Source organism: Budorcas taxicolor, chromosome 5 (genome assembly GCF_023091745.1).
Source record: "Budorcas taxicolor isolate Tak-1 chromosome 5, Takin1.1, whole genome shotgun sequence".
Taxonomy (NCBI): Eukaryota; Metazoa; Chordata; class Mammalia; order Artiodactyla; family Bovidae; genus Budorcas; species Budorcas taxicolor.
This window is the reverse complement of record NC_068914.1, coordinates 106,801,420-106,827,875: the sequence shown is the minus strand read 5'-3', so window position 1 is coordinate 106,827,875 and position 26,456 is coordinate 106,801,420. Positions and strand designations below refer to the sequence as shown.

The following is a 26,456-nucleotide window of genomic DNA, read 5'->3' as shown; positions in this document are numbered from 1 at the left end:
CCTGGAGTAGAAGGTGAGTGAGGGATTTGGTCATGCAGCATCTGGAGAAGGGGAAACAAGTGCAGAGGCTTTGATACAAGAGTGCACTTTGCTGTCCACAAAGTGTGAACAGGAGGGAGAGAGGTGAGGCAGGGCAGGGGTAACAGAGGATGGAGTTCCTTGCAGGCCCATTATTAAGACTGAATTTTCTTCTGAGTAAAATGGAGCAGAGCAGCATGATCCAGCCTTCATTTTAAATGGATCGTTTTGGCTGTTGTATTGAGAATCAGCACAGCGGGACCGAGGATGAGAGCAGTGAGACCAGTGTAGAAGCTAATGGAAGAATCCAAGTGAAAAAAGGTAGTGTCTTGGACCAACTAGGGATAGGACGGTGAGATTTTAGAAGTAAATTCAGTAGGATTTGTGGCTGGATTGAATGTGAAAGGTGAGCAAGAGGATGACCCCAACTGGAAGAAGAAGGTTGCCATTTAGTGAAGTAAGACAGTTTATAGGAGAGGAGAGGTCATTTGAAGCTTGGTTTGGGGCATTTAATTTAAGGTTAAGATGCTTTATTAATCATCAAGATTAAGAGAAGTGTTAAGAAGGCTGGGTGTCTGCCTCTGGAGTTCAGAGGAAAGGTTTGGGCTGGAGACATAAATTTGGGCATCAGGATAGGATGAGACCACCTGGTAAAGTCAGAAGTAAAGCATTAAGGACTTATACTCCAGGGGTCAGAGGACGATCAGGTCACGTTAACCAGCAGAGGAGCTAGGAAATGGGAGGAGTGATCAAGTGTCAGATGGTCAAGGAAAATGAACAGTTGGATTTGACAAAATGAAGAACAGTGGTTTCGGTAGAGTGGGCTCACGTGAGGAGAGGAAAGAGGAAGCAGAGACCATATAGATAGCTCTCGGGGCCTTTGCTTTCAAAGGACAGAAATTGAGCAGGAGCTCAGGTAAAATATTGGGTCAAGGGAAGGGGCTTATTTGCTTTTAATGGGAGATGTTTCAGTACTTACCACAAATGTTAAAAAACAGACAATGAGGAAGAGAGAACTTACTGTAAATTACCAGGTTACTACCGATTGAGCAAAAAAGAAGTCGACCTTTAGGAGAAAGACTTTGGAGATAGATAATATTCTTTTTAGTTTGTTATTAGATTTGAATGCAAATGCGTTGTATTTTCTGAACTGTACTCATGGTAACCTGAGGTATTTGATGGTAACAAGAACAGGATGTGTGTTGTATTAGAAAAAACGTTTCCAGAATCAGGAGAGAGGTCTGAACTTGAGATAAAATTATGCACCTCTAAAAGTGTGCTGACTTCATCACCAAAGAAATAAATATTAAATTATTGATATCTCAGTTTGAAGATTTCTATCCCTTTAATTAACCCCCATTTATTTGGATTTCATGGTAATTCAAATTCAGATCAACTAAATTAGCCTTTGCGATGTATGAGAAAAAAGAACTGAGGGAAAATTAATAAGCATATGAAATTGCAAAGGCTGTTTACCATCCTTTTACAGAACTGTTTCCAGGCTCCTACAAGCAGCCCGTTAGCAGATAGGTCTGCTAATTACAGATGTTCCTCTCTTTTCAACCAAGTCAGCAGCTCTTTTTCAGCCTTTATCAGGAAAAAATGAGACCATCTCTAACAAGAAGTCTGCAAGGTTAATCTCTGATGCATTTTGCCAGAAGTGTGTTAGCAGTGATGTAGTTTACTGAGGGCCCAAGTGGCAGCAACAAAGTAGATCGACTAAAAATTATAACGAGGAGAGTAATTAATGTTTCCATGGTGCTTAGTCATTTGCCAAGAAATACTGAACACATTCTGTGATTCCATTCACTCAGTCAATACATTTGACAGCTTCTGTATTTCAGGTCCTAGAAACCTAGTTGTGAAGAAGTTCCCTTTTGCGTGAAGCTTAGCATGAGCTGCACAACAACCTGGTGAAATAAGTAGGCCAAGTGCTATTATTAATCTTTTCAGATGAGGATATTCTAATGTTTAATTAAAACTCAGATTTAACTCACTTCTGTTCTAGGAATTTGGGCCCCAGCTAAAATTTTATCACTAGTATTTTCTTTCTCAAAGCTTTTGAACACTCAGTACTTCAATATATGTTGTACTCTGAAATTTTATCTTCATAAATATAGTGGAGGAGAAGAGGGGGTCAGAGGATGAGATGGCTGAATGGCATCACCAATGCAAAGGATAGGAACTTGGGCAAACTTCAGGAGATGGTGAGGGACAGAGAGGCCTGGCATGCTGCAGTCCATGGGGTTGCAAAGAGTCGGACACGACTGAGTGACTGAACAACAAATATAATGAAATTCTGCAGGGGAAGCTCTTTTGCATTTAAAAAATTCATTCCATCACTCAGTCTGATAACCATGTGTCTGGAAGACCCATTCCATGTTATGAAGACACCAGTTATAGCTGGTCCATCTTAAGTTACTACTCTAGGAGCGTGATCAAGTCTTCACTGTCATCAAAATTGGCTTCTCTGGTGGCTCAGTGGTAAAGAATCCTGCCAGGACAGGAGACATGGGTTTTATCCCTGAGTTGGGAAGATCCCCTGGAGAAGGAAATGGCTACCCACCCCAGTATTCTTGCCTGGGAAATCCCATGGACAGAGGAGTCTGGCAGGCTACAATCCATAGGGTTGCAAAAGAATTGGACACAACTTAGTGACTAAACAGCAACAGCAATCATCAAAGTTAGTGTGATAGCTGACATGTATCAGCTTTTTAAAAAAACAACCTCCGTAACATACTATTAACAGCCTTTATTTTAAACTGTTTTTAAAATCTGACTTTTTACCACTTGCATTGAGGCACATAAATATTAGAAATGAGAACATATTTAAAGTTTGCACATAGGTTTTAAATGAAAAACAGTTATTGTAACTTCTTTAAAAGGTATATATGCCACATAGGAACTCTCTTCAGTGTATATGACTGGAGGTAGGTTTTATTTCTTCATTGAAAAAATCTTATACAGATTTTTAAAAAATAAAATAATTGTGGCACGAGACCCTCTCTTTCCTCCTTGACTCTCTGGTAACTTCTGTGACTGTTGGGAGATATATTCACATAACAGGATGCTAAGGGGGAGCTTTCCTGTAGGCTCTAAGTACTGCACGTTCTAAAGAGAGAGCTGCTGGTAATGGAGCCCGACTCCCTCCTTGGAGTTGACCAACAGGTGGTGAGTCCTGTCCTGCATCGTCAGCTGCCTGTTCATAGAGGCAGAAGATTGCTGCTGGGAGGGTGGGGAGCTCAGGTCAGAAGAATGTCTGAGCCACAGTGGAAGGAGCTGAGGCTTTCCCTCCCTTCCCAGGGGAGGGGAGAGAGCACATGCCTGGGCAACACAAGCCTGGGGAGAAGGGTTCCAAGGGTAACATTCACCCAGAGTGGGGCAACCTGGCATCTCTCTCCGTCAGTGGACTACTGGGAGCAGACACATGTAGACCAGCCTGAACTGAGGAGGAGAGAACTGGAGGGAAGTGTCCTGGCAGAGAGAGGAGTGGTTTCAGAGCCACGTCCTCTGCATGGCGCAGATGTACGTGTGTGTGGTGTGGATGGGCATTCAGGAAGAGGCTGGGCTTCTGTGTGCTCCCCTGCCTCCCACCCAAGGGGCGTCCTAGGAAGGTTGAGTAGGGGTCAGAGAAAGTCACCCTAGAGCCAGATTTCTCACATCAGGAACAGTGCTATCCAGACCCCACGCCCTTCCCAACAGAGCCCTCCAGAGAACCTGCGTGGATACAGTAGAATCCAGGGCTGGGCAGCTCCTACATGAGGGGTCAGAGACCAAGTTAGTGTTACCCTGATAAGCAGACAACCAGCAGAGAGAATTCAGCCACTGCCAGATAAGAAAGGGGCCCTTATCCTTCTCCCCAGCGAAGTGCATGAAGGAGGTAGAGCTTGGGGTGGGAGGGCTCCAAGGTGGACTCTACTGCCCCACCAGGTGTGTGATGAGGAAGAGCAACGTTTGAATCATATATGATATTGGAGTATGGCCCATCTGGGGGTCATGATTGGAAAATAGAACATTAAGGTATCTGAACCCTGTGTGGAGTTGAGACTGTTTCATAAACTGACTCCATTTATATGTATCTCTTTCAGGATTAGTAAACAGATTCCATATAACTGAATAGCCCCTCCGCCTTCTGGTGAAGTCATTACTGGGCTGGCACTCCTTCCTAGCCAGCTGACATGTTGTAACACTTTCCTGTGTGACCTCAGCGAGCTACTGAACCTCTCTGGATGTCATTGTCTTCATCTGTCAGATGACAGGTGATCCCTGGGTTACTTCTGTCACTAAAATTCTGTGAACGTTGTAGAAGATGTAATGTATGTGAAAGAATTAGCTCAAATCTGTGGGTGACAGTGCTTTAAGGGTGTCCTCGAAGTATGTTTGGTGCCAGTGAAGATGGTAATCCTACTGAAGCATGGAGTTAATATATTTAAATCAGATGACAGCTATTGGAGACGAAGCTGGGAGTTTAATGACCCCAATGCTTAACTTGCTAGAGATTTAATTTTTGAAAAGTAGGAAGGGGTAGATGCCCCCCTGTGGAGAAAATGGCATGATGTTTAGGGCAGAAACTGAGAAGAGCAGGGCTGCTTTTAAGTGAGAGGTGGTTGGAAGTGCCTTTTGGTCAGACCCCAGGTATCTTACTTTCTGAACAGAATGCCAGTTACCTGACAGTCTGTCCCCAGCAAGCCATCCAGATGACAGAAGGGATGGAGAGCAAGATGTAGGTGGGTATGGAGCTGCGTTTGGAACTGGAGAAAGAGATGTTAAATTTATGGTGAGCGTTTCTGGGAGGGTGGAGGTGGGAGGAACATTTAGCCAGAGGAAAGCTTTCGTTTCCGGAATCCGCACTTGCTGGTGATAGGGTTCCTTGCTGGGTTTCTAAACCATACTGTGCTCGTGTTCTTATCTCCTTTCTGCACTGATCTTTGTATGCTCTGCTTGTGATTCTGGGGTTGTTCAGTGTTGGCTGAATAAGCTTAGGCGCTCTGCCATTTTCTGTGATTCGATTTCACAGCGTCTTTTAGGTGATGGAATTCAGGAAAAGAACTCTGTAAAGGTCAGGCCAGGAGCCTCGTTGGCTTATCTGGTGGTTTCTTCTGTAACTCCTGGGAGGCTTCTGGTTCACTGGGCATTTGATTCTAAGCAAACATTATTGCCTTTTAATAACTGTTGGATAATAACTATTGGATTGTTAATGGTGTGGTGGTGAGTCCAAAACATGGAGCTGACTCATTAGGCTCATAAAAAAGCAAATGCTGTTACCCAGAGTTTCTGGTGAGTAACAGAACCGAGCTTCCAGACCCCAACCCACCCCCCATTCTGCCTCCACGGTGCCCCCTCCACCACCACACGCTCCCACTGCTGGGCAGCAAACGGACACTTCTCCCCTTGTTAATCACAGAGTTTTGCCCTTGAGAACTCTGGAGGGGGAAAATATCTTCTAGGTTTATCAAGCTGAGCAATGACTAAACTAGGAAAGTCGTTTTATTGCATTGTTTGCCCTGGTCATTTGCCTATATGAAAATAAAAATGTTTGGCCTGTGTTAAAGACTTTTTTCCTATCTTTCTTGAACTTCATGAAAATATTTATTCTATGAAATGAATGACATGAAGGGGGAAAGTATTTCCATTCTCTTTGGCAAGTAGAAAAACACAGTTTGCTTTTTTCAAGATGTGAGTGGATTGGTAATTTCCTTTGACATAAAATTAATGCATAAATGGTCTTTTTTTTCTCCCAGCCAACCCAAAATGTTTTTAAGCAAAAGAATGACTTGGAAGTCAATTATTAAACCTCGGGCACCTTAAAGTATTTTTTGAGTGTTGTTGTTTTTTTAAGAAATGTGATTCTTTGCTCTTTATTATTTTCCTCCTTCCCTTCCTTGATGCTACCTTGGTAGCTGCCATGTTTTAAATATTGACAAGATGAGATAGTTTTCTGTTTATATCAGCAGTCGTCTGTCTGTGAGATATGGACGAATCAGAACGCTGGATTTCCTTTCTCAGCCATCCATCAGGTTCATAATGTAAGATTACAAATGGTTATTTTCTCTTCCTGACCTTGCGCTGTGTCGTGTGTTGCAAAGTGTCGTCAATAGCTATAGGGACTATGTCCTGGCAGTGCAGAAAATTTGTGATGTCTAACAACTCCTGAGATTTTTTTTTATTGTTTATTATACTTCATTCACTGTGCCTTGTGACTAGTTAACGTGCAAAACATTGTCCTGAAATGAGAAACATACTTGGTTTGGAAGTCTACAGTTAAAATTTGTCCCGTGTGAGTTTGGCTTTCATCTCAGGTGTCCGCGTTCACTTGCTTTCACAGGAGAAAGGAAAAGGGTAAATTGATATATATATACCCATGTATATATCAGTGTTAGTCTTCCCCATTTTGTACTTTCCTTGTCCATGGGCTATTCAGTCCTTTGTGCCTAATACAAAGGTTCATGTGCTTCACTTGTGAGAAATATTTGAGTATGATTTGCATGATATTCTATATAAGTTTTATGCAAATGCAAGAGGACTATAGCCAAGAGAGGCACCATTACAGCTACAAAGTGGTTCTCAGCCTAATCTTTTTTTTTTTTTTTCCACTTGACAGTAGTGAATTGATCTTTGGAATGCATGCAAAATCACGACCTATTTTACTCTGAGCTGCTTAATATTCAGATATTCACATTTCACATTTGCATACATTTAAAAATTCATTTTTGTTTGGAAAGTAAACATTTTCATGTTTGGGTTTTTTTATCTATTTCCTATTTTAAAATACAATCCTATTGTCACACTCTTAAATTTTTCTCATTGGGCAGCCTGCTATCTGAGAGGTTGAGACTTTTGGTTGAGAATCACTCAAAAGAGCTTTTGCAGAGCTCTTGGGGCAGCATGCAGAGGGCCTCTTTGGGGTGCCACGCCAGGCGTACCCCTCCTTGTGTGCATGGGGTTCTGGCTCTTGGGGACCACAGTCTATACATCGCCTGGTATTGCTGCTCCAGTGACCCAGCGGTTCCTCCTGAACACGTAAGCGCTGCTGCTGCTGCTGCTGCTGCGTCGCTTCAGTCGTGTCCGACTCTGTGCGACCCCATGGACGGCAGCCCACCAGGCTCCCCCGTCCCTGGGATTCTCCAGGCAAGAACACTGGAGTGGGTTGCCATTTCCTTCTCCAATGCATGAAAGTGAACAGTGAAAGAGAAGTCGCTCAGTCGTGTCCGACTTTGCGACCCCATGGACTGCAGCCCACCAGGCTCCTCCATCCATGGGATTTTCCAGGCAAGAGTACTGGAGTGGGGAGCCGTTGCCTTCTCCAAAACGCTCGCTAACCAGTGCTTTTTCATGTTCAGAAGTGGCCATCTCCGCTCTTTTATCAAAAGAAACAAATTTAGGATAACCAGCTGCATTCTTTATTCTTCAAGCTGTTTTAGAAGAACTGCACCAGCATCTTGCTTTCATGTGTATGTGAACTGTTTGTAGGAGGCCTTTCCTTACATTCACATCCCAATGTATGTATACATATTTATAAGTATGTGCCTTCTTCAGAGCTGTTGAGATAAGGGAAAGTAAATGTAATCACATATATCTTATGTATGTTTGGGTAGCCCATCTCTAATATTTGTTAGAATTATTGAAAGTGAAACCTGAAAATAACAATTGTCATTTAAAATCATTTTGGTTTTTCATTAAGTGATCTGAAGAAATAGAAAACAATGTTTGTTAATATTCAATCTAAATTTACAAGCAGGTAGGTGGGAGTTGTTCCTAATAGAAAAGATTTAAAAGCTTCTATTAAAAAGTCAATTAAGTCCTCATTTAAAATTTTTTTTAAAGCATAAGCTAAGGCTTGGAAAATACCATACCTTCCTGTTCATGTTAGAGAGCTAGACCCTAATCATAGCTTTTAATTATTTACTGACATCCTAACAAAACTTTTCCTTAAGAAGAAAGTAAGAATATAAATAGTGTTTCCCCTTTGTATTCTCAGAACACATAGAATATGTGATATCTTCAGTTTCCTTTTTGGGGGATAGGATGTTACACAATATGATGTTTTCGAATTAGATATCTGGTGCACATGAACTAAAACCATGCAGTTTTACCACCTTTTGAAATAATGAAAAGATTAATAGCTGCATTTTGGAATCTACCATCCAATAAACATCTATCATGGAATTTTGCAAATTTTTTTCTGCATTATAACTAAATTCAGTTAGTGGCTTATACTTTTCAGCCGGTGGTATGAGACATTTAATTTAATTACATTATATTGAGTATGGCCCCAATTATAATCCTTCAAACTCAGCAGGCTGAGAATTTCTAGTTGGCAGTTGGTAAATACCTATTAAGCAGAATCAATTCTCTGTTTAAAACTTTAATCTCAAATTATGTTTTTCTTTCGTATTAGAAGATTAAGTTTTATTTGAGTTGGAGGGATAGCTAATAATGTACATTTTCTTCTGTTTAATTATGTCCTAAAGGCACAAATACATACATAAATGCCAAGTAAACAAGGTTTTAAGCCATGACCAAATTCTTGAACTATTAAGATCATTTGATACATGAACCTAAAGGAAAGGTTTTCCTCTAAGTATTTTAAGCTATAAAGAAGTAGCCTGAAGATATTTAGTAAGAGTGCCTTGAATCACTGTAATTTCTCTTCTGCAATTACTTAAGCCCTTTAAAGAGTACTGCCAGTCACTAATAGTTTACAATGTGACAGACTTTTGTGATCTTATTTTGTTATTCTAATTAAACATTATTGCCTCATAGTAACCCATGTTTTGCTAAACATAAGACTTTATTATAAACCGTTATTTCAGATAAAAGACTTTTTAAGTCTGTTTGATTTTTAGTTAATATTTGATAAGCATTTTTAACTGGGAGATTATTAATTTTTTAAATTTACCTTAAGAAATACAGATAATATCTGGATATAAATTTACTGCTTAATAGGACCTAATACTGGCCTTCACAATTGAAATTATTTTATATGTGAGGCAAACCCCTCCCTTATTTTTCTCTCTACTGCTCCTGCATGTTATCACCAGTCTACCTGTTTCCCCCATAGTTCATTCCTGCTATAATTTGGCCTCCAAAAGGACAGAGACCTAAGGCACCCTTGCTCTCTAAGTTCTTTTGTTTTACTGTCCCTCAAGGAGATGAAGCTGAATCCCACCCCAGGGCAGGCCACATCTTCCCTTTACAATAGTGTAATGATGAGTCCATCCATTCCCACTGAGTTAATTCCAAAGAGAAAAATCAACACCTACAAACGGAGTCTTCTAAATACTCTTATATATAAGGTTAAAAAATAATAATAATAAGTTGATGAGTTTCTAGGAAGAAAAGAAAATTATTTTCTTATCAATTCAATTTTAAGAACACTTTTCTGTCTGTTTGAAAACGAATTTCTGGAAATAGCACTCAGTATGACAAAATTCAGTTTCTATTTCCAGAAAGGCAGATTCAGTCCCTGTAGGGAATTTTTAAAATATTTGGTCTGGAGCATAGTTTCTGGGCCACAAAGAAAATAAGGATTCTGTTTCTCTTCCCTATAATTATCTTCCCCCATTGCATGTCGGGGAAGCTTGTCAGAGCACTCCAGATTCGGAGCAGGTGGTTTGGGATTTCTGGACAAAGTGGAGTCATAGGAGAGCAGATGATGGCGCTGCCTAAGCAGATGAAATGGCCGCACCACTAGATTCTTCCAGTGCTTACCAAATAAGAGATGGAGGTCATCTCCAGACTGACGTGCTGTGTGCTGTTATTCCCAAAATGGCTGCTCTGACTTCTGTGGATGATGTAAATATTTGGATCAGCATTCTGCTTTAAGTGTATGTGGAACTCACGTTGAAATTTAATTATAAAAGTGCCTGAGTTAATTCAGCAATTAGAGAATGAGTTTGCATATGATTTGCATGCTTAACGTACAAACACCTGAAATGTCCCCATAGTCCCAGCTTCATCCCACCCATTCCCACCCCCAGCCCTCCCCCATCCCTTGACCCGCAACCCATGGTACCCCCAGCTCCTGCCATGTCTGTTCAGGCTTTTCTGAAAACTGCCTGTTGAGCCTGGCCAAGGTGAACCTCAGCTAAACGATGACAGGGCTAATGCTGAAGACTGGATGCTTGGTTTGCGTTGCCACATCAGCACACACTGGATCCAAGGATCTCCTGAGGTCAACCAGCTCCCTTTGTATCATTCCACGAAGTTGCGTGCAAACTTCTGTTGTTGCGTTAACAGTGTTACCTGTGACTTAAGTGTACAACACCTGTTTGCTGTGTTGTTGTTGCTTTATCAAGGGAGGGGGGAGACCAGTGGTGTCATTTAATGGGGGAGATGAGAGGATGATTTGCTGGATGTGGGAAGAACTTTGAATTAAGAACTCACTGTTGCATGTTTCCAGAGTTTTAACTGTTAATCATTTAAAGGTTATTACAGTCACCTTCGAAATAATATTGAAATTCACATATTCTGCATTTTAAATTTTATACTAGTTTTTTTAAGAGCAAATCACAGTCAGTTGAAATAAAGATCCAAACATTTAAGAGAGAAGGAAAAGAAAATATCAAAATAGCAAGTCAGAGGAAAACTTAATTAATTGCAACTAGTTACTGTTTTTACAAAATAAAAATCCATATAAACAAAGAGAAAACTTAAGAATGAGTCAGGGATGGGTCATAAAATGAAGGATTTTTGCTTATATGCTTAAGTAAATAAACCAGATAAAGTCTTAATGATATCAACAGATGGAAGATGGGAGAACCGAGCCCTGTGCAAGTAAATTAGCAACTGGAACAAAACTAACAAGCAGAGTAGCTCAGAGAGAGGAGCTGGGGGTTCTGACCAGTCACACACTCCAGTGAGAAGCCAAGGAAATAACATGAGGCTCATTTTTCTCTTCCCGTGGTTGGGATTGACAGATCTCAAAGAGAAAATTTCAGGCTCTCTGCCTCACGAAATGGCCCATGCATTCCTAAGGGGCTCTGGAATTCTTCTGTTTTTAAAACCAGTTAGAAATTTGACTTTATAGGCACTCACACTAAACCATTACAGTAATGAAACATGTTGAGGTTAACCTCGTGGAAAATGGTCATTAAAATGATGGGATGTCCTTCTGCCTTAAGCCTGTCTTAGTGGGCTCAGGTACTGTGTGATATACTGTCACATGGACTGTGCTTGTACTTGTGATCAGGCTCCCCAAGTACATGCACAAGCACATATGGCCAAACCTGGTATTTAAATATTTATTCTTCATTCATGATTTAGGTTTTCTGAGGGAGGTGTTTGAGTATATCCAAGACAATCACGGTGGCATTATATTGATACAAATGAATTCAGAGGAGGGAAACTAGCTATCATCCACCAGTACATTTTCTTCTGAAATTTTGTCTAGTATCACGCCTACCATATTTTCTCTCCAGAGATACAGAATTTTTCAAAGTACATGATACATGTCCTCATCAGGAACTGAAATTTATAAACCGGTGTATTGTGAATGCATTTCAAACTAAAAATTTCGAACAGTCAAGTTTAAAAACAGAAAAGTCTTTCAAAGATCATATGTTCTTTTCTGTTGGAACAGAAAATTATGACTTAGTAAATCATTTATGAATATCTTCATGTTTAATTTTAAGAGTACTTGGCTTAGGCTGTCATTCTAAAAATAGAGTAAATCAACTTATTTCATACCTCAAAAGTTAACTCAGCTTTGGGAGACAGGATGCTAGGACATATAAAACCATGATAAACATATAATACACCCAAATGCATTTGCACCTTTATGGCACACAGGTTTAAGATGAACTCAGGCCAGCTATAGTGCATGAACTTAGCCTATTACTCATGCTACCTCTAGAATAAATGTGATTTTCAGACAGGAGACTGGGGAGAACCTTCCATTACCTTGCGACCTCCAAACGAAGCCACAGCCTCAACTCCAGTGCAGTACTGGCAACACCACCCGGAAAAGCTCATCTTCCAGTCATGTGATTACAAGGCTTTTGTAAGTTACCCAGAACTGAGTGCTTGGGTACCAGCAGGAATAGAGGGTACATTTCTAGCTTGTTTGCTTTTATATTCAGTATCCCCAGACATCCATCACTGAAATTCCTAAAATGTTTTCCCCTTCTCTTTTTTTCTTAAAGAAGCCTTCTTCAAAGGCTACTTGGAAATTCCAAACAAATGGAACTTTATAACCCTTTTAATCTTGTAAGCTTAAGGTCTGTTTTGCCTTCTTCATATATAATTGTATTTTAAATTAAATGGGATAAATTGCTATCTTAAAATGGAAATGACTGTAAATAGAGCACATATAGGCATTTCCCCATAACTCACCAGTTATCTCAAAACATTGGGTCTACAGCTTTATGTAAATACCAGATTCTTTTCATTGTCATCATTTGGATTATATTACTAGGCCTTTTTTTTTTTTAGATAGGAGAGGGAATCAGGCTTAGTTGAGATTGTGAGTGATAGGAGCAGGTAAATGTTCAAAAGATACCATCAGTTTAGGGGCAGGTGGTTGTCATGACTATAGCAGGGAAAGTGGCTGAACCCTCAGCAGAACACTGAAACTGTCTTTCTTAAAAATGAATGTTTTAATTAGGACAAAGTTTCCTGGTAACTTAAAAGATGAGGATTTCATATTTTCAAAAATAAGATAATGAAAAACATCGGAAAGAAGATAAGGACTTCGCCACAATCATCGTCGTTAGTTTATGAAGATGTAAAGGTCCTAATTATCTCACAGCAGTTCAGTCTTCATTTTGTGCCCTCTGCACCTCTTTAACTGCTTATGTCTTGAAGCACTGGACTTATTTCAGTCGTAATCTCCCCCAAAACTGTAAGACTGCAGTTCCTCCTTCTTCCTCCAAGACCCAGACACCAGATCCCTGAGCCTTTCTGAGCATGCCTTCTTGGAAGCCTTTGACTGAACCCTCTGCTATTGTGCCTGTGCACAAACTCTTCAAGTCTGAAATCTCCTGGGTCTAAAAGACTGATTCCCAGCCCAGTTTTTGCAGAGTGCCAGGGTCTCCTCAGTCACGTCCAGAAAACATTCATTTTAATACACTCTTTTAAAAAGACATATTGAACTGTTTCTTTTCTCTCTTTTTTTGAAGGAAAGTAGAGAAAAATGACAGAAAGAACCCTATTGAAGTTTCAAAAGGTTGTGTGTGTGCATGCTAAGTAACATCTGACTCTTTGTGACTCTCTGGACTGTAGCTCGCCAGGCTCCTCTGTCCATGACATTCTCCCAGAAAGAATGCTGGAGTGGGTTGCCATGCCCTCCTCCAGGGAGTCTTCCTGAACCAGAGATCGAACCTGAGTCTTGTATCTCCTGCACTGGCAGGGAGGTTCTTTACCACTAGCGCCACCTGGGAAGCCCCTTTCAAAAGGTTCAAGGAGAGTCAATTGATAGGAAGGCAAAATAGACATTTTGCTAAAAACTTTTTGCCCCCAGCCAGAACTTGGAGTGTGTGTGACCATCTGTACTAAGGCAGCATTGGAGCCTATCACCTAACAGCAAAGTGACTGGTGATTCCTGGAAGGAGATATTGCCATCCTTCTCCTGCCCTGTTCAGCCCCTCCAGTGTCAGTTTGCACCAAGGAACACAGCTCCCTGGGCTGTGGAACAACTGAGAATGGCATTCTCCCTCCCTGCATACTTCCAGCCCATTCTCAGGTGGATCAACCACCAGGCATGGAACTGAGAATGAAAAAGGTCCAAAACTTTTTCTCTGCCTAAAAGCAGCCTAACATTAATTACCTATGCAGCCAACTAAGTCCAAATGGGCTGTATGTTGCTTCGCTTCTCAGCTGTCTCATACAAGCCTGTAATTACATAGATAGTGATGTGATTTATTTTTGCAGGCATTGCTGCCTCAAAAAAAAAGGGAAAACATTTTTAGATGGCCCCATTTTGCAGTTAAATATGATCTGAAAGATGGCTTCTTTAGAAACTACTGCAGTTTTATTATAAAGAGCAATTTACAGCTTTCAGAACTGTGGTTAATTCTGCTACATTCTCTGTATACATCATTTATTTGTTAGAATTAGTTACTGTTAGTTTTTAAAAGTTATGCAGCAGCCTACAACCAGGAAAGCTGGCCAGTAGTACTTTTACAATCTGCATTTAAATTGCTACTCATATTTATGTTCTGTTTTTCATAAATCGTTGATTTATTTATTTTTTTGTATTTCAGTATTTAGGTTCTATGCTGATAAAAGAGCTCAGGGGTACAGAATCAACCCAAGATGCTTGTGCAAAAATGCGGGTAAGTTTGCCAAACGATTTTATTTCTTGTCACTGAAATACTAAACACTGGGTATGGATACAAATTGCTGCTTCTCAAATTACTATTTTCTTCATCTGTTGGTCTACTGAATCACACTGGTGTTATATAAAAAGGTGTTTGGGTTTTGTTCGTGTTTATGCCACTGTGCTTTGATTTGATGCCTATTGGATGCAGTTACTATTATTTTTAAAGATTTAAAGTAATTTTATATACATTGATCATTTCCAGATTTGGAGAAAAATGACCTTTAGTTTACTATGAAAAAAATATTTTACGCACCCACTAGGCAGTCTGAGAATACTTACTGAAAAGACTGCCAACTAACTAAAAATTAACAAATGCAGGAATATTGAGAGCATGTTATATAAAGCTAATATGCCTTAGGAGCTTCTTATTCATTTTTTTAAAATAAGAAAACCATACAACTCCACATTGAATCATGTAAGGACACAATCTTGACAGAAGTGGCAATTCCAAATGTCTGTGATTGGTGGCTGCTGGGTTCCAAGGACCCTGTATTAGTCGAACCAGTTCTCCCTGAGAGAGATCCAGTGAGCTTCTTCTTTCACGTGTCCCTTATTCTTCCTCCATAGCAGATGTGTAGAAGCCATGGTGATATCTGACTGATGATACAAAGCAAGAATAATTGGACTTAATCCACACAGCAACTAACCAGTCAAGTTTGAGATCATTAGCAAGTGAAACCCTAACTTCTGTTTATCATTTATTTTATACAAACAGCTTTGGTGGGAAATACTTAAAAGCATGTAATTTAACAGTCATTGCTCATGGAACACTAAACATGTATGAATCTTCATGACATTGATGTCTCTGTATGTAATGGCTGATTTGATATTTTGATAGTAGCAGAAAGACTGAAACAGTTGTCCTTCTATTTGATGTAGGTATGTAGGTATAGTATACTTAAATTGTCAGGACCAAGGAATCTTTATTCCAGGTACTGTGTTTAGATTTTTTTAAAAAAAATCCCTGATGTGTGCAGGAGCTCCAAGTTCTAGTTCTGTTGTTGCTTACTTGCCTTAGGGGTCACTTTTTAGTCATAATAATAACTGGTAAATTGACTGAGTAGTTACAATGTGCCAATCTTCTGTGCTGAATACCTTGAGTGTTTGCTCATCTAATCTTTACCACAAAGCTGTGAGATTAATACTGTTGTTATCCCCATTTTGTAGATGAAGAAACTGATTAAATAACTTTCCCAAGATCAGACAGTGAATAACTTGCCAAGCTGGGACTGGGTCTGTCTGACTGCAGAGCCCAAGCTTTTAACTACTACATTCCCCTGCTTTTCCTGGGCTTCATTTTCTTAGAAAATAAGAACATTGGACTAGATCCCATTAGAGTTCTTCCTGGTTTTATAATTCTGGAAAACTTGTATTCTAATTACCTGTCAAAGAACAATAAGAAAATGGGAAAGGTTTTCAATCATTAAGCCTCGATAATTTTAGAGCCATTCATGAACATGTCAAGGAAATTAACTTGGCATCTCTGATTTAATACTATTAACTCAGTTATCTGAATCCAGCTACTTCAATGCAGTAACGAGCATAAATAGCACATAGAGCACATAGCGCCATCTAAAATACACGAGACTTAAATTTCAGTCAATTTCTTGAAATTAAGTGGATCTGAAATTCCATTTGGACAGCAATATCAAAACCATTTAATAGTCTCAGTGGAGAATAATTTAGTTAAATACTTGTCTGTTGCTTAAAATGAAAAAGCCATCTATTTAGAAGCCATTCTTCTGTTCTTTAGGGTGTTTTTCCAGTTTGCTGCCCTTGGTGTTTATTTTGAGTAGTTTACATGAAAATAAAGAACTTCATTGCTACTTGGGATATCACAGACCCTTATTTCCCATCTTCATTAAATTAATATCAGTCTTTGACAGAGTAGCTAAAGTTGCACTCACTGGGTTCATCAGAGCCTTTAAACACCAGAAGTGCAAATTTGATCTGCTATCTGGGACTATTGAATTGTGAGTTAGAGCTCTCACTGACTGAAAATGCTGTGGATCTCAGTTTGCAGTTAATGTTCAGTTTGAACCTCCAGTTACTGTTCTCTCTGTTTTCAATATGATGACATTTCAGCCAAAAGTCCCAGTAGAATCAGATCTCCCTAGGGGAAGTATGTTAGGGCAGGGGTCCTTAACCTCTGGCATCTAATGCCTGGTGATCTGAGGTGGAGCTGATGTAATAATAATAAAAATAAAGTGCCTTGGGCTTCCCAGGTGGCACTGGTGATAAAGAATCTGCCTGTTAAGGCAGAAGACATAAGAGACATGGATTCAATCCTTGGGTCGGGAAGATCCCCTAGAGGAGGGCATGGCAACCCACTCCAGTATTCTTGCCTGAAGAATCCTATGGACTGAGGAGACTGGTGGGCTACAGTCCATGTGGTCACAAAGAGTCAGACATGACTCAGCTACTGAGCACGTACACACACACTACCTCTCACATGTGCCAATTAAACATTTATTTTTTTTTCAATTAAACATTTATTGCTCTGAGTTTTAAAATATCTGAAAAGGTGGATCATTTATGTTGATAAAGAAATAGTTTTAGGGTAGTTTTAGGAACCCTTAAAGAGTCTATAAGATTCAGTCAGTTCAGTCACTCAGTCGTGTCTGACTCTTTGTGACCCCATGAATCACAGCACACCAGGCCTCCCTGTCCATCACCAATACCCGGAATCTACCCAAACTCATGTGCATCAAGTCGGTGATGCCATCCAGCCATCTCATCCTCTGTCGTCCCCTTCTCCTCCTGCCCCCAATCCCTCCCAGCACCAGGGTCTTTTCCAATGAGTCAACTCTTCACATGAGGTAGTCAAAGTATTGGAGTTTCAGCTTTAGCATCAGTCCTTCCAAAGAACACCCAGGACTGATCTCTTTTAGGATGGACTGGTTGGATCTCCTTGCAGTCCAAGGGACTCGCAAGAGTCTTATCCAACACCACAGTTCAAAAGCATCAGTGCTCAGCTTTCTTCACAGTCCAACTCTCACATCCATACATGACTACTGGAAAAACCATAGCATTGACTAGATGAACCTTAGTCGGCAAAGTAATGTCTCTGCTTTTGAATATGCTATCTAGGTTTGTCATAACTTTCCTTTCAAGGAGTAAGCGTCTTTTAATTTCCTGGCTGCAGTCACCATCTGCAGTGATTTTGGAGCCCAAAAAATAAAGTCTGACACTGTTTCCACTGTTTCCCCATCTATTTGCCATGAAGTGATGGGACTGGATGCCATGATCTTCGTTTTCTGAATGTTGAGCTTTAAGCCAACTTTTTCACTCTCTTCTTTCACTTTCATCAAGAGGCTTTTTAGTTCCTCTTCACTTTCTGCCATAAGGGTGATGTCACCTGCGTATCTGAGGTTATTGATATTTCTCCCGGCAATCTTGATTCCAGCTTGTGCTTCTTCTAGCCCAGCGTTTCTCATGATGTACTCTGCATATAAATGAAATAAGTAGGGTGACAAGCCTCAGACACAGCCTTGACGGACTCCTTTTCCTATTTGGAACCAGTCTGTTGTTCCATGTCCGGTTCTATGTGTTGCTTCCTGACCTGCATATAGGTTTCTCAAGAGGCAGGTCAGGTGGTCTGGTATTCCCATCTCTTTCAGAATTTTCCACAGTTTACTGTGATCCACACAGTCAAAGGCTTTGGCATAGTCAATAAAGCAGAAATAGGTGTTTTTCTGGAACTCTCTTGCTTTTTCGATGATCCAGCGGTGCCAACTAAATTAAACCATTTAGGTACAGACATATGTAGTAATTTGGGCTACATTCCAGTGTGCTAACTTAAATAAAAATTTTAGGAGATTTTTTTAAATTGCATACTTATCAACTATAAATTTTTTTCCCCATAACACTTACTTCAGCACGTTCACTTTGCCCTAGCAGAAACCAAGCGCAGTCTTCCCTTCTCAGAAACACCTGGAGTGTTTGATAGTCATAACTGGTTAATTTCTAAGTTTATCTAAGCTTATTTATCCATCTCTAAGATCCCCTCAGTCCTGCTGCTGCTGCTAAGTCGCTTCAGTCCTGTCCAACTCTGTGCGACCCCATAGACGGCAGCCCACCAGGCTCCCCCATCCCTGGGATTCTCCAGGCAAGAACACTGGAGTGGGTTGCCATTTCCTCCTCCAATGCATGAAAATGAAAAGTGAAAGTGAAGTTGCTCAGTCGTGTCCGGCTCTTAGCGACCCCATGTACTGCAGCCCACCAGGCTCCTCCGCTCGTGGGATTTTCCAGGCAAGAGTACTAGAGTGGGTTGCCATTGCCTAAAGATAATTCTACATTGCTCTCCTAGTGTTCTATTATACACCTATTATTTCAGTTAAAAATATATCATAGTTAACTAGTGGTGGTAAAGAACCCTCCTGCCAGTGCAGGAGACAGAAGAGACACGGGTTCAGTCCTTGGATTGGGAAGAGTCCCAGGAAGAGAGCACAGCAACTCACTCCAGTTTTATCTGGAGAATCCCATAGTCAGATGAGCCTGACAGCTCATAGAGTCAGACACAGCTGAAGCAATTCAACACACACACACACACACACACACACATTTATCAGGTTTCCCACAGCCCCCGCCCCAGATCTAAACCCTAAATAATGCCCATCTTAAAATTACCTTTTAAATTGTGTTTATTGGGAAAGAATCAATAGAAACTTGCAGGAAACCCTGGTCATTTTTAAAGTAAAATTGCCCTTTTTAAAAAATAAAAGCCTACAAAACTATCTTAGGAAGAATGATTTCTATGAATTATTTTGCACTTCAGTGGTACAACTTAGCTGCTTATTTCCTTTCCCATGACAGCTTTACAGACATGTCTATTTAAAATTAAAATTTTAAGACCTATCTTAGTAATACGTGAGAAGCTGTAACAGATCTCTGAACACATTCATTTGGTACTGCCTTTATGTTTCTGGTTGGGTTTTCCAGCTAAATGTATGCTCAGAGACAGAGTCTTCATTCTGAAAGGACTCCTGAGAGGAATCCTGGCTCTGTGGTCCTGAATATGTGCTCCCCTAACATGTTACACAGAGAGCAGGGAACGTTCCCTCTGTCACACCTCACATCACACTACATCACATCTGGCTGTCCCTGCCCCATGCCCCATAGAAGGCAGTAACCATGTATACTGTCTCCCCAAGGCCTGCTGTATAACAGCTGCCTTAGGAGATGGTCGTGATGATTCCATAAAAGAATGCCTGTGAAGGGTCTAGTTCAGTAAAATCTTAAAACACGTAGACCTCTTCCTCCAAATGTTTGAGAAATAAGTAAATTGATAGTTAGATTTGTTCTGAAATGTTTCATTTGTTTTTCCTCACCTCTGATGCCAGTGCCGCAGCCTTTGCCCCAGTTTTCTGTGTGTTAATACACAGTATAAAAGAGAGTATTCAAACACCTAGGAACCCTGCACTCTTCTGTCCAGTTTTGTTTTTAAATGTATTTATTTTATTACCTGGCTGCACTGGGCCTTAGTTGTGATGTAGGGGAACTAGTTCCTTGACTAGGGATTGAACGCAGGCCCCCTGTACTGGGAGCATGGAGTCTTAGCCACGGGACCACCAGGGAAGTTTCTTCTGTCCAATTTTTAAAGGTCATTGCCAAAAGGGAGAAGGAAAACAAAAGGGCACTGTGGATGTTATATGTAATTTTCATTTTATATTTAGGGGAGGTAATTTGTTTCTGAACTGATTGGGAGTTGCCTGTTTTAAATGATGTGCCCACAGACTGAACTTTATAAAGCAATAGATTCTTTTGGCCTTTCAGTTCTCTTTGGTATGAGTAGCTGCCGCTTCAAAGATTCTAAGTACAGAGTTTGGTAAAATGAGGGATTTGTTCTGACCACATGAGGTTCCACTATTCCATTTTCCTCTCTAGACTTACTCATGCCCTATTCCCCAACCCTGAATTTTGTCCCAGGGTATATGTATTAGTAATATACAGCACTCTCACTTCCCTAATTAAATATGCCATTAGGAACACATCTGCTCCTGTAAGAGGTAGGCCATTTTATTCAATTTAGTACTCTGAAATCTGACTTTATCTAATCCCATATTTGAGGGTTAGAATTGTTCATTGGTGTATGTGTTCAAGGAAATTCCCCTTAAAAAAAAAGGAAATATCTGTTCTCAACTACGATAAGGTAGAAACCAGCCTTTCTGATGTAAGAATGGAAATATTTTTAAATTATTTTTAAGTCAGCAATAAGAAAATCTTCCAGTGTGTTTAGATTTTGGAACCTCTGTTTTCCAAAGGGCTTAGTTTCACAATCCATTCAGGCTTCTTGTTGAGTCTGTACCCTTTAATTTATATGATTTCTAAACTTTCAATCTGGAAGCAATTCTAAAGTTGAATTTTCAAATATATAGATTCCCAAATAATTGTCTGTGCCTTGGTTGAATCGTGAAGACCATCTTTTTTCCTATGCTTGCAAGGAAAGAAATGAACGGCAGAGAATGGACTGGAAAGCTTGAAAAAGGTAGATTTTAGAATCAGATGGAAATGTTAAATTAAGAGTCCTCTTTCCTTGGGAGACACTCAAATGGAAGTCATGTTATATATATATATAATTTTATTTATTTTTTGACTGTGCTGGGTCTTCATTGCTGCAAGGGCTTTCTCCAGTTGTGGTGTGTGGGGACTACTCTCTAGCTGTGGTGTGAGAGCGCCTCATTCTGGTGGCTTCTCTTGTTGTAGGCCTTGTTTAGGGCCCTCGGTCTTCAGAAGCTGTGGCTTCCAGGCTCCAGAGCACAGGCTCAGCAGTTGTGGCGCGTGGTCTTAGTTGCCCCATGGCGTGTGAGATCTTCCTGGAAACGGGTAGAACCCATGTCCTCTGCTTTGGCAGGGGGATTCCTTACCACTGAGCCACCAGGGAAGCCCCAGAAGTCATGTTTAGTCCTGCACTCATAAAAATCCCTTCTGTGAGGAATTATTTTCAGAAATACCTTCAGGGACTACATCTCAGAAAACAGGCTGGGGGACAAAAACAAACTATAAACAACTGCTTTTTAAAAAGTTTCTGTTGCCCAAGTTTCAGGGGAGAATCAAATTTTGTCTTTCTCTCTCTCAGAAGTCCCGCACAAGGCAGGTATGTGGTGTGTGTTGTTAGTGTGTGTGTATTAAAATAGTAATACACACACAAAAACAGTCGCACTTCTAACCCTGTTGCCAAGCTTTCCTGGGTACTTCTTGCTTTGTGAGTCTTGTCCTTTCTTAGGGGTCTATCCCAGTGGCAAACTAAACCACCCAAGCACCTTATCCCAGATCATCTTCATACCCCAGATCTCTTTATTTTTCATTTTTGTTTTTATTACTCTTGTTACTGGATTTTCTCCCGTGTAACACCCTCATTGCTCCACATCGCTAGAAGATTTTGTGCGCCTCTTCTGTCTTTAATTTCCACTTGTCTGAAGCTCTTTCTAAACATGGTGCGTCAGTTGTCTTGGATCCAGACATGTCGCTCTGCTGAATTTTCATTGGTGCAGCCATTTCACTGCCATCCTTGCATGTTGGCCCAGAGATTATTCAGTTATCCTCACGGATTCCAATTTTACTTCTGCCCTCCTTTGCTAGTGGGCTGCTGTGCTCTGGAAAGCCAGCCATCCTCAGAGTAACAGTGACAGCCCAAATCTACTGATGCTAGGCATGTCTCATCTCACAGCAGCTCCACAAAGTAGATGCTATACTAACATACCCATTTTACAAATGAAGTAACTGAGACAAAGAGAGGTTAAAATACCTAGCCACATAGTTTGAAAGGGGTGGAGGGAAGACCGGACTCCAAACATACCCTCTGGTGTTCTTACTGTAGTGAGTAGAGGAGGCCCTGGAAGAAGGAGCTCCTCACTGGGTCCCTTCGTAAATTCAAGATAACCCCCCAACCAACACACACACACTCACTCTGAAGCTGTATGTAAAAGTGACAGATTGAAAAAGTCCCTGTGTGTTTGCATGTTTACAATTGGCTTTTCTCACTTAAAAAATCTTAAATTTTTTAAACTTACATTTGCTTCTTACAAAAGCAGTATACATTCATTATTAGTCAACTTTCAAATAGAGATACAGAAAAGAGAAATAAAAACAACTGTAGTTAAAAAAAATGTAGTTCTATCATCCCGCAGTGTTAAACACCTGTTAACATCTTGTTGGTATGTAATCCTCCAGACTGATTATACATTCATAAGCATCACTTTTCTACCAAAAAATGGAAATATTATGAGCCCGTTTTAATCTGTTTTTAAATATATTTTGAAACATTTTTATTCCAATAACTATTCATCCCCAATATTATTTGTACCAGTTGAAAAATACTCCAATCCATAACTGAACTAAACTTATTTAACCATTTCCCCTGGTTGATCATTAGCTTATTTCCATTTTTCTTCCAGCTATAACCAATACTATGGATAACATCCATAAACCTAAGTCTTTTGCAATGGGTCTAATTATGTCTTTAGAATAAGCCACTAAATGTAGAATGAGTAGGTCAAAGAGTATACCCATTTTGAAACTCTTGATAAGTATTGCCAAACTGCCTTACAGAAAACACGTTCCAATTTATACTCCGAGAAGCAGTCTACAACTATGTATTGATGTTTGCTTGTCACATCTCTCAGGATGTGTTGGATGTGTTCCCAGTTGAGGGTGCATTGGCGGCACTAGTGGTAAAGAACCTGCCTGCCGATGCAGGAGACTTAAGAGGCACGGGCTCAATCCCTGGGTCGGGAAGATCTCCTGGAGGAGGGCATGGCAACCCACTCCAGTATTCTTGCCTGGAGAATCCCATGGACTGAGGAGCCTTGTGGGCTATAGTCCATAAGGTCTTAAAGAGTCAGACACTACTGAAGCAACTTAGCACACACACATATGGGGAATTTCTATGAGAAAACACATCTCCACCATGACCCCTGGGCTTATCAGCTCTATCTGGTCAACATCTATTCTAGATATAACTCTAGGATCTGTCTTTAGGACCCAAACCCTTTATTTTATGTGCATAATGTTTTATGATACTTTCACAGTCCCTGAGGAACCATGGCCAAATTAAATAATACTTGTTAATTGTTCTGAAGACCAAGATCTGCAGCTAAGTGCTAACTAAGGATTTTTGGAAATCACTTGTCAAGTGGAAATAGCGGTTTTGATAAATTAACATCTCTCTGAATTAATGTAAGTTGCAGCACAACTTTGTATGCATGGGAGCAGAGAACAGTTCTGACAGTGACTTTCAATCAAATTGATCAACTGTATTTTTAGAGCAGAAATTCTCAGTGTGGTCCCCAAACTGGCAGCATTAGCAGCATCTGGAAACTTGTTAGAAATGCAGACTCTTGGGCACTACCACTGACTTGCTGTCTCAGTCTGTTAGAGCCACTATAACATAATCTGGGAGAAATTTATTTCTCATAGTTCTGGAAGCTGGGAAGTCCAAGATCAAGGCCCTGACAGGTTTGGTGTCTGGCAAAGGAACTTTTCCTGGTTCATAGATGGCCAGCTTTTCACCCTGCCCTTTTGACAGGAGGGGCAAGGGAGCTCTCAGGTCTCTTTTATAAACACAATACTTCCATTCCTGGGGGCTTCCCAGGTGGCTCAGTGGTAAAGAATCTGCCTGTCAAGGCAGGAGATGCAAGAGACACATGTTCAGTTCCTGGGTCGGGAAGATCTCCTGGAGGTAGCCATGGCAACCCGCTCCAGTGTTCTTGCCTGGAGAATCCCATGGACAGAGGAGCCGGGCGGGCTACAGTCACAAAGAGTTGGCCACAGCCGAGCACACACACATGCACAGAGTCCCTTTCCTGAGGGCTCCACACTCATGAGCTTGCAATCCTGTAAAGGCCCCACCTCCTAATACCATCAGTTGGGCATTAGGATTCAATGAATGAATTTGGGGGTAGGGAGTGCAAACACTCGGCCTACAGCACTTCCTGAATCAGAAACTCTAGGGGTGGCATCTAACAGTCTGTTATTTAGCAGGCACTCCATGGGATTCAGATGCTCTCAAGTTTGAGAACCACTGCGTTGGTCCATGGGCAACCAGTAAGGCTGCCGTGTAGATAGACTGTCCTGGTAGAACATTGTGCCACGGTGCCTGGAAACCAGCCAGGGCTGGAGGAACAGAGATCGAGGGCATTGCTTTGTGCCCTGCAGACTCGCCCAGGCTGTGTTCTTTACTCTGACAGTACACACAGTAGCCAAATCTTAGGCAGGAGGACTGGTTTAAATGGCTGCCGCTTGCTGCGCTGTCTGTTCCAGTCACGTGGCCTTACTTAGGCTCTATATTCACCGAGCCTTTGGGGCAGAGTCCTTGTGACCAGAAAAGCCCTTGTGAGGTCATTTATACCCTCATTTCACGGCCAAGTGCGACTTATCCCAAAGTCGTTAGGAACAGATGAGAGTGACACTATGATTAAAGAGCAGAGGGGGAAACTTCTCAGCTTTGCCTCTAATGATTCTTCTGCCCTCTCAAAAAGGCTTTCCTTCTTATCTTGGTGCTGGCAGTTGGAGCCAGTTTCCTGTTGCCAAGGCCTAACCCTCTCCTTGAAGCTGAACTATCACGAGATCTGTGAAGCGTTTGCCACCCCAGAGGAGTCTGTCTCGGTCCGTCTCTCATCACATCCGTGGTTCTCCTCCCAAGTTCTTCGGAGGCCTCCAGGCCTGGCTTGGGGCATCTGGGTTCTCTGCAAAGTGTTCTGAGCTCTCCACGTGTTGAGAGGCTGGGACTGCAATTCTCCTCTGTAAAGCTGGCTTCCTACTCATTGCTGTACATTAATTCATTTGTTCATTCCTTTAACAGTCATAGATTTAAGCAGCTTTTAGATTGATTCCTGTAAAATTGCTGGTATTTAGCCATTTTGACCTTTAAAAAAAAATGGCGCCTTCATAAGTTTCACCTGAGACCTGTGCTAGTCATTGTAGGACAAATTTGGAAAGGTGGGGGCCGTCCTCGCGGAAAGGGGCGGGCCTCACGGGGAAGCTGACAGCCCCACCCGCACCGCGAGGGGAGGGAAGGGGAGGGAAGCAGCCCCTTCGGCCAGGAGGCCAGAAACTGACCAGAAGGCGACTCCAAAACTGAGCTTTTCCCAGAAAGTGACCTTGAAACTGAGCTTCGAAGGGTAAGAGATCATTTCAGATGGCTAATTTACAGTCTACTTTTTCTCTCTTAACAATCCCTGCAACTTAGCTGGTTTTGCCAAATACAAAAATCACCACAATATTGCTTGTTTGGTGTGGTTTTTTAATCGTTTGAGAGTCACTTGGGGCTTCCAAACATAAAAGTTTGATCCTGTTTTAATTTACTTGCTGAAACTAAATATAATAATTAAGCATTGAAATAAGGAAAGTATTATATGGCAAAATTAATAGTTATGACTCAGCCCTGGCTATCTCACTAGAAAGCATTCTCAGGGTAGCTATGTGTAGGTTAATATATGCTATAAGTTGGATGGCAGTAGCCCATCGAGAAATCTGTGCCAGTCTGTGCTTAAAACACCCCCTGGCAATGATCGGATTTTGTGAGAATGAGGGGTCAGTGATATCCTCCCTGTGGGCTCTTCACTCTATACTGACTATAGGGTACAATTGATTCCTATTAGGAGCATAAATGTCACTCTGGACCCAAACCTAACATTGCAGCTCACAACTGAAGTGCTTCTAGTCTCAGCTCTAAACCTCTTTACTCTCATTTACCCATGAAAGTCCTGCTTTGAGATTCGTGCATGCTAAGTCACTTCAGTTGTGTCCAACTCTTTGCAACCCCATGGACTATAGCCTGCCAGGCTCCTCTGTCCTTGGGATTCTCAGGCAAGAATACTGGAGTGGGTTGCCGTTCCCATCTCCAGAGGATCTTCCCGACTCAGGGATTGAACCCAGGTCTCTTATGTCTCCTGCAATGGCAAGCACTTACCACTAGTGCCACCTGGGGAGCCCTGCTCTGAGATCCAAGGGCCCCTGTATTGCAAAACAATATGTTCTCATACTGTTGATTCTGCATTAGAAAATAAGAAACAATTTTGGGGGTGTAAGGCTAGAAAAGCTCAATGGCAATTTCTGACTTGATACAGATATTCCAAGCAGTTCATAATTTGTACTTTAAAAGGAAATGAAAAGTGTT

At 41.1% G+C, this 26,456-nt stretch overlaps 1 protein-coding gene across 1 annotated transcript in view; it reads left to right on the top strand.

Annotated features, from left to right (window-relative positions):
* ANKS1B (ankyrin repeat and sterile alpha motif domain containing 1B) overlaps positions 1-26,456 on the top strand; it is a 1,150,548-nt gene that overhangs the window by 1,073,348 nt on the left and 50,744 nt on the right. The window contains exons 20-22 of the mRNA XM_052640785.1: positions 5,973-6,044; positions 11,891-12,019; positions 14,220-14,291. Of these exons, the coding sequence (XP_052496745.1) occupies positions 5,973-6,044; positions 11,891-12,019; positions 14,220-14,291 (273 nt within the window). The remainder of the gene's footprint in view (positions 1-5,972; positions 6,045-11,890; positions 12,020-14,219; positions 14,292-26,456) is intronic.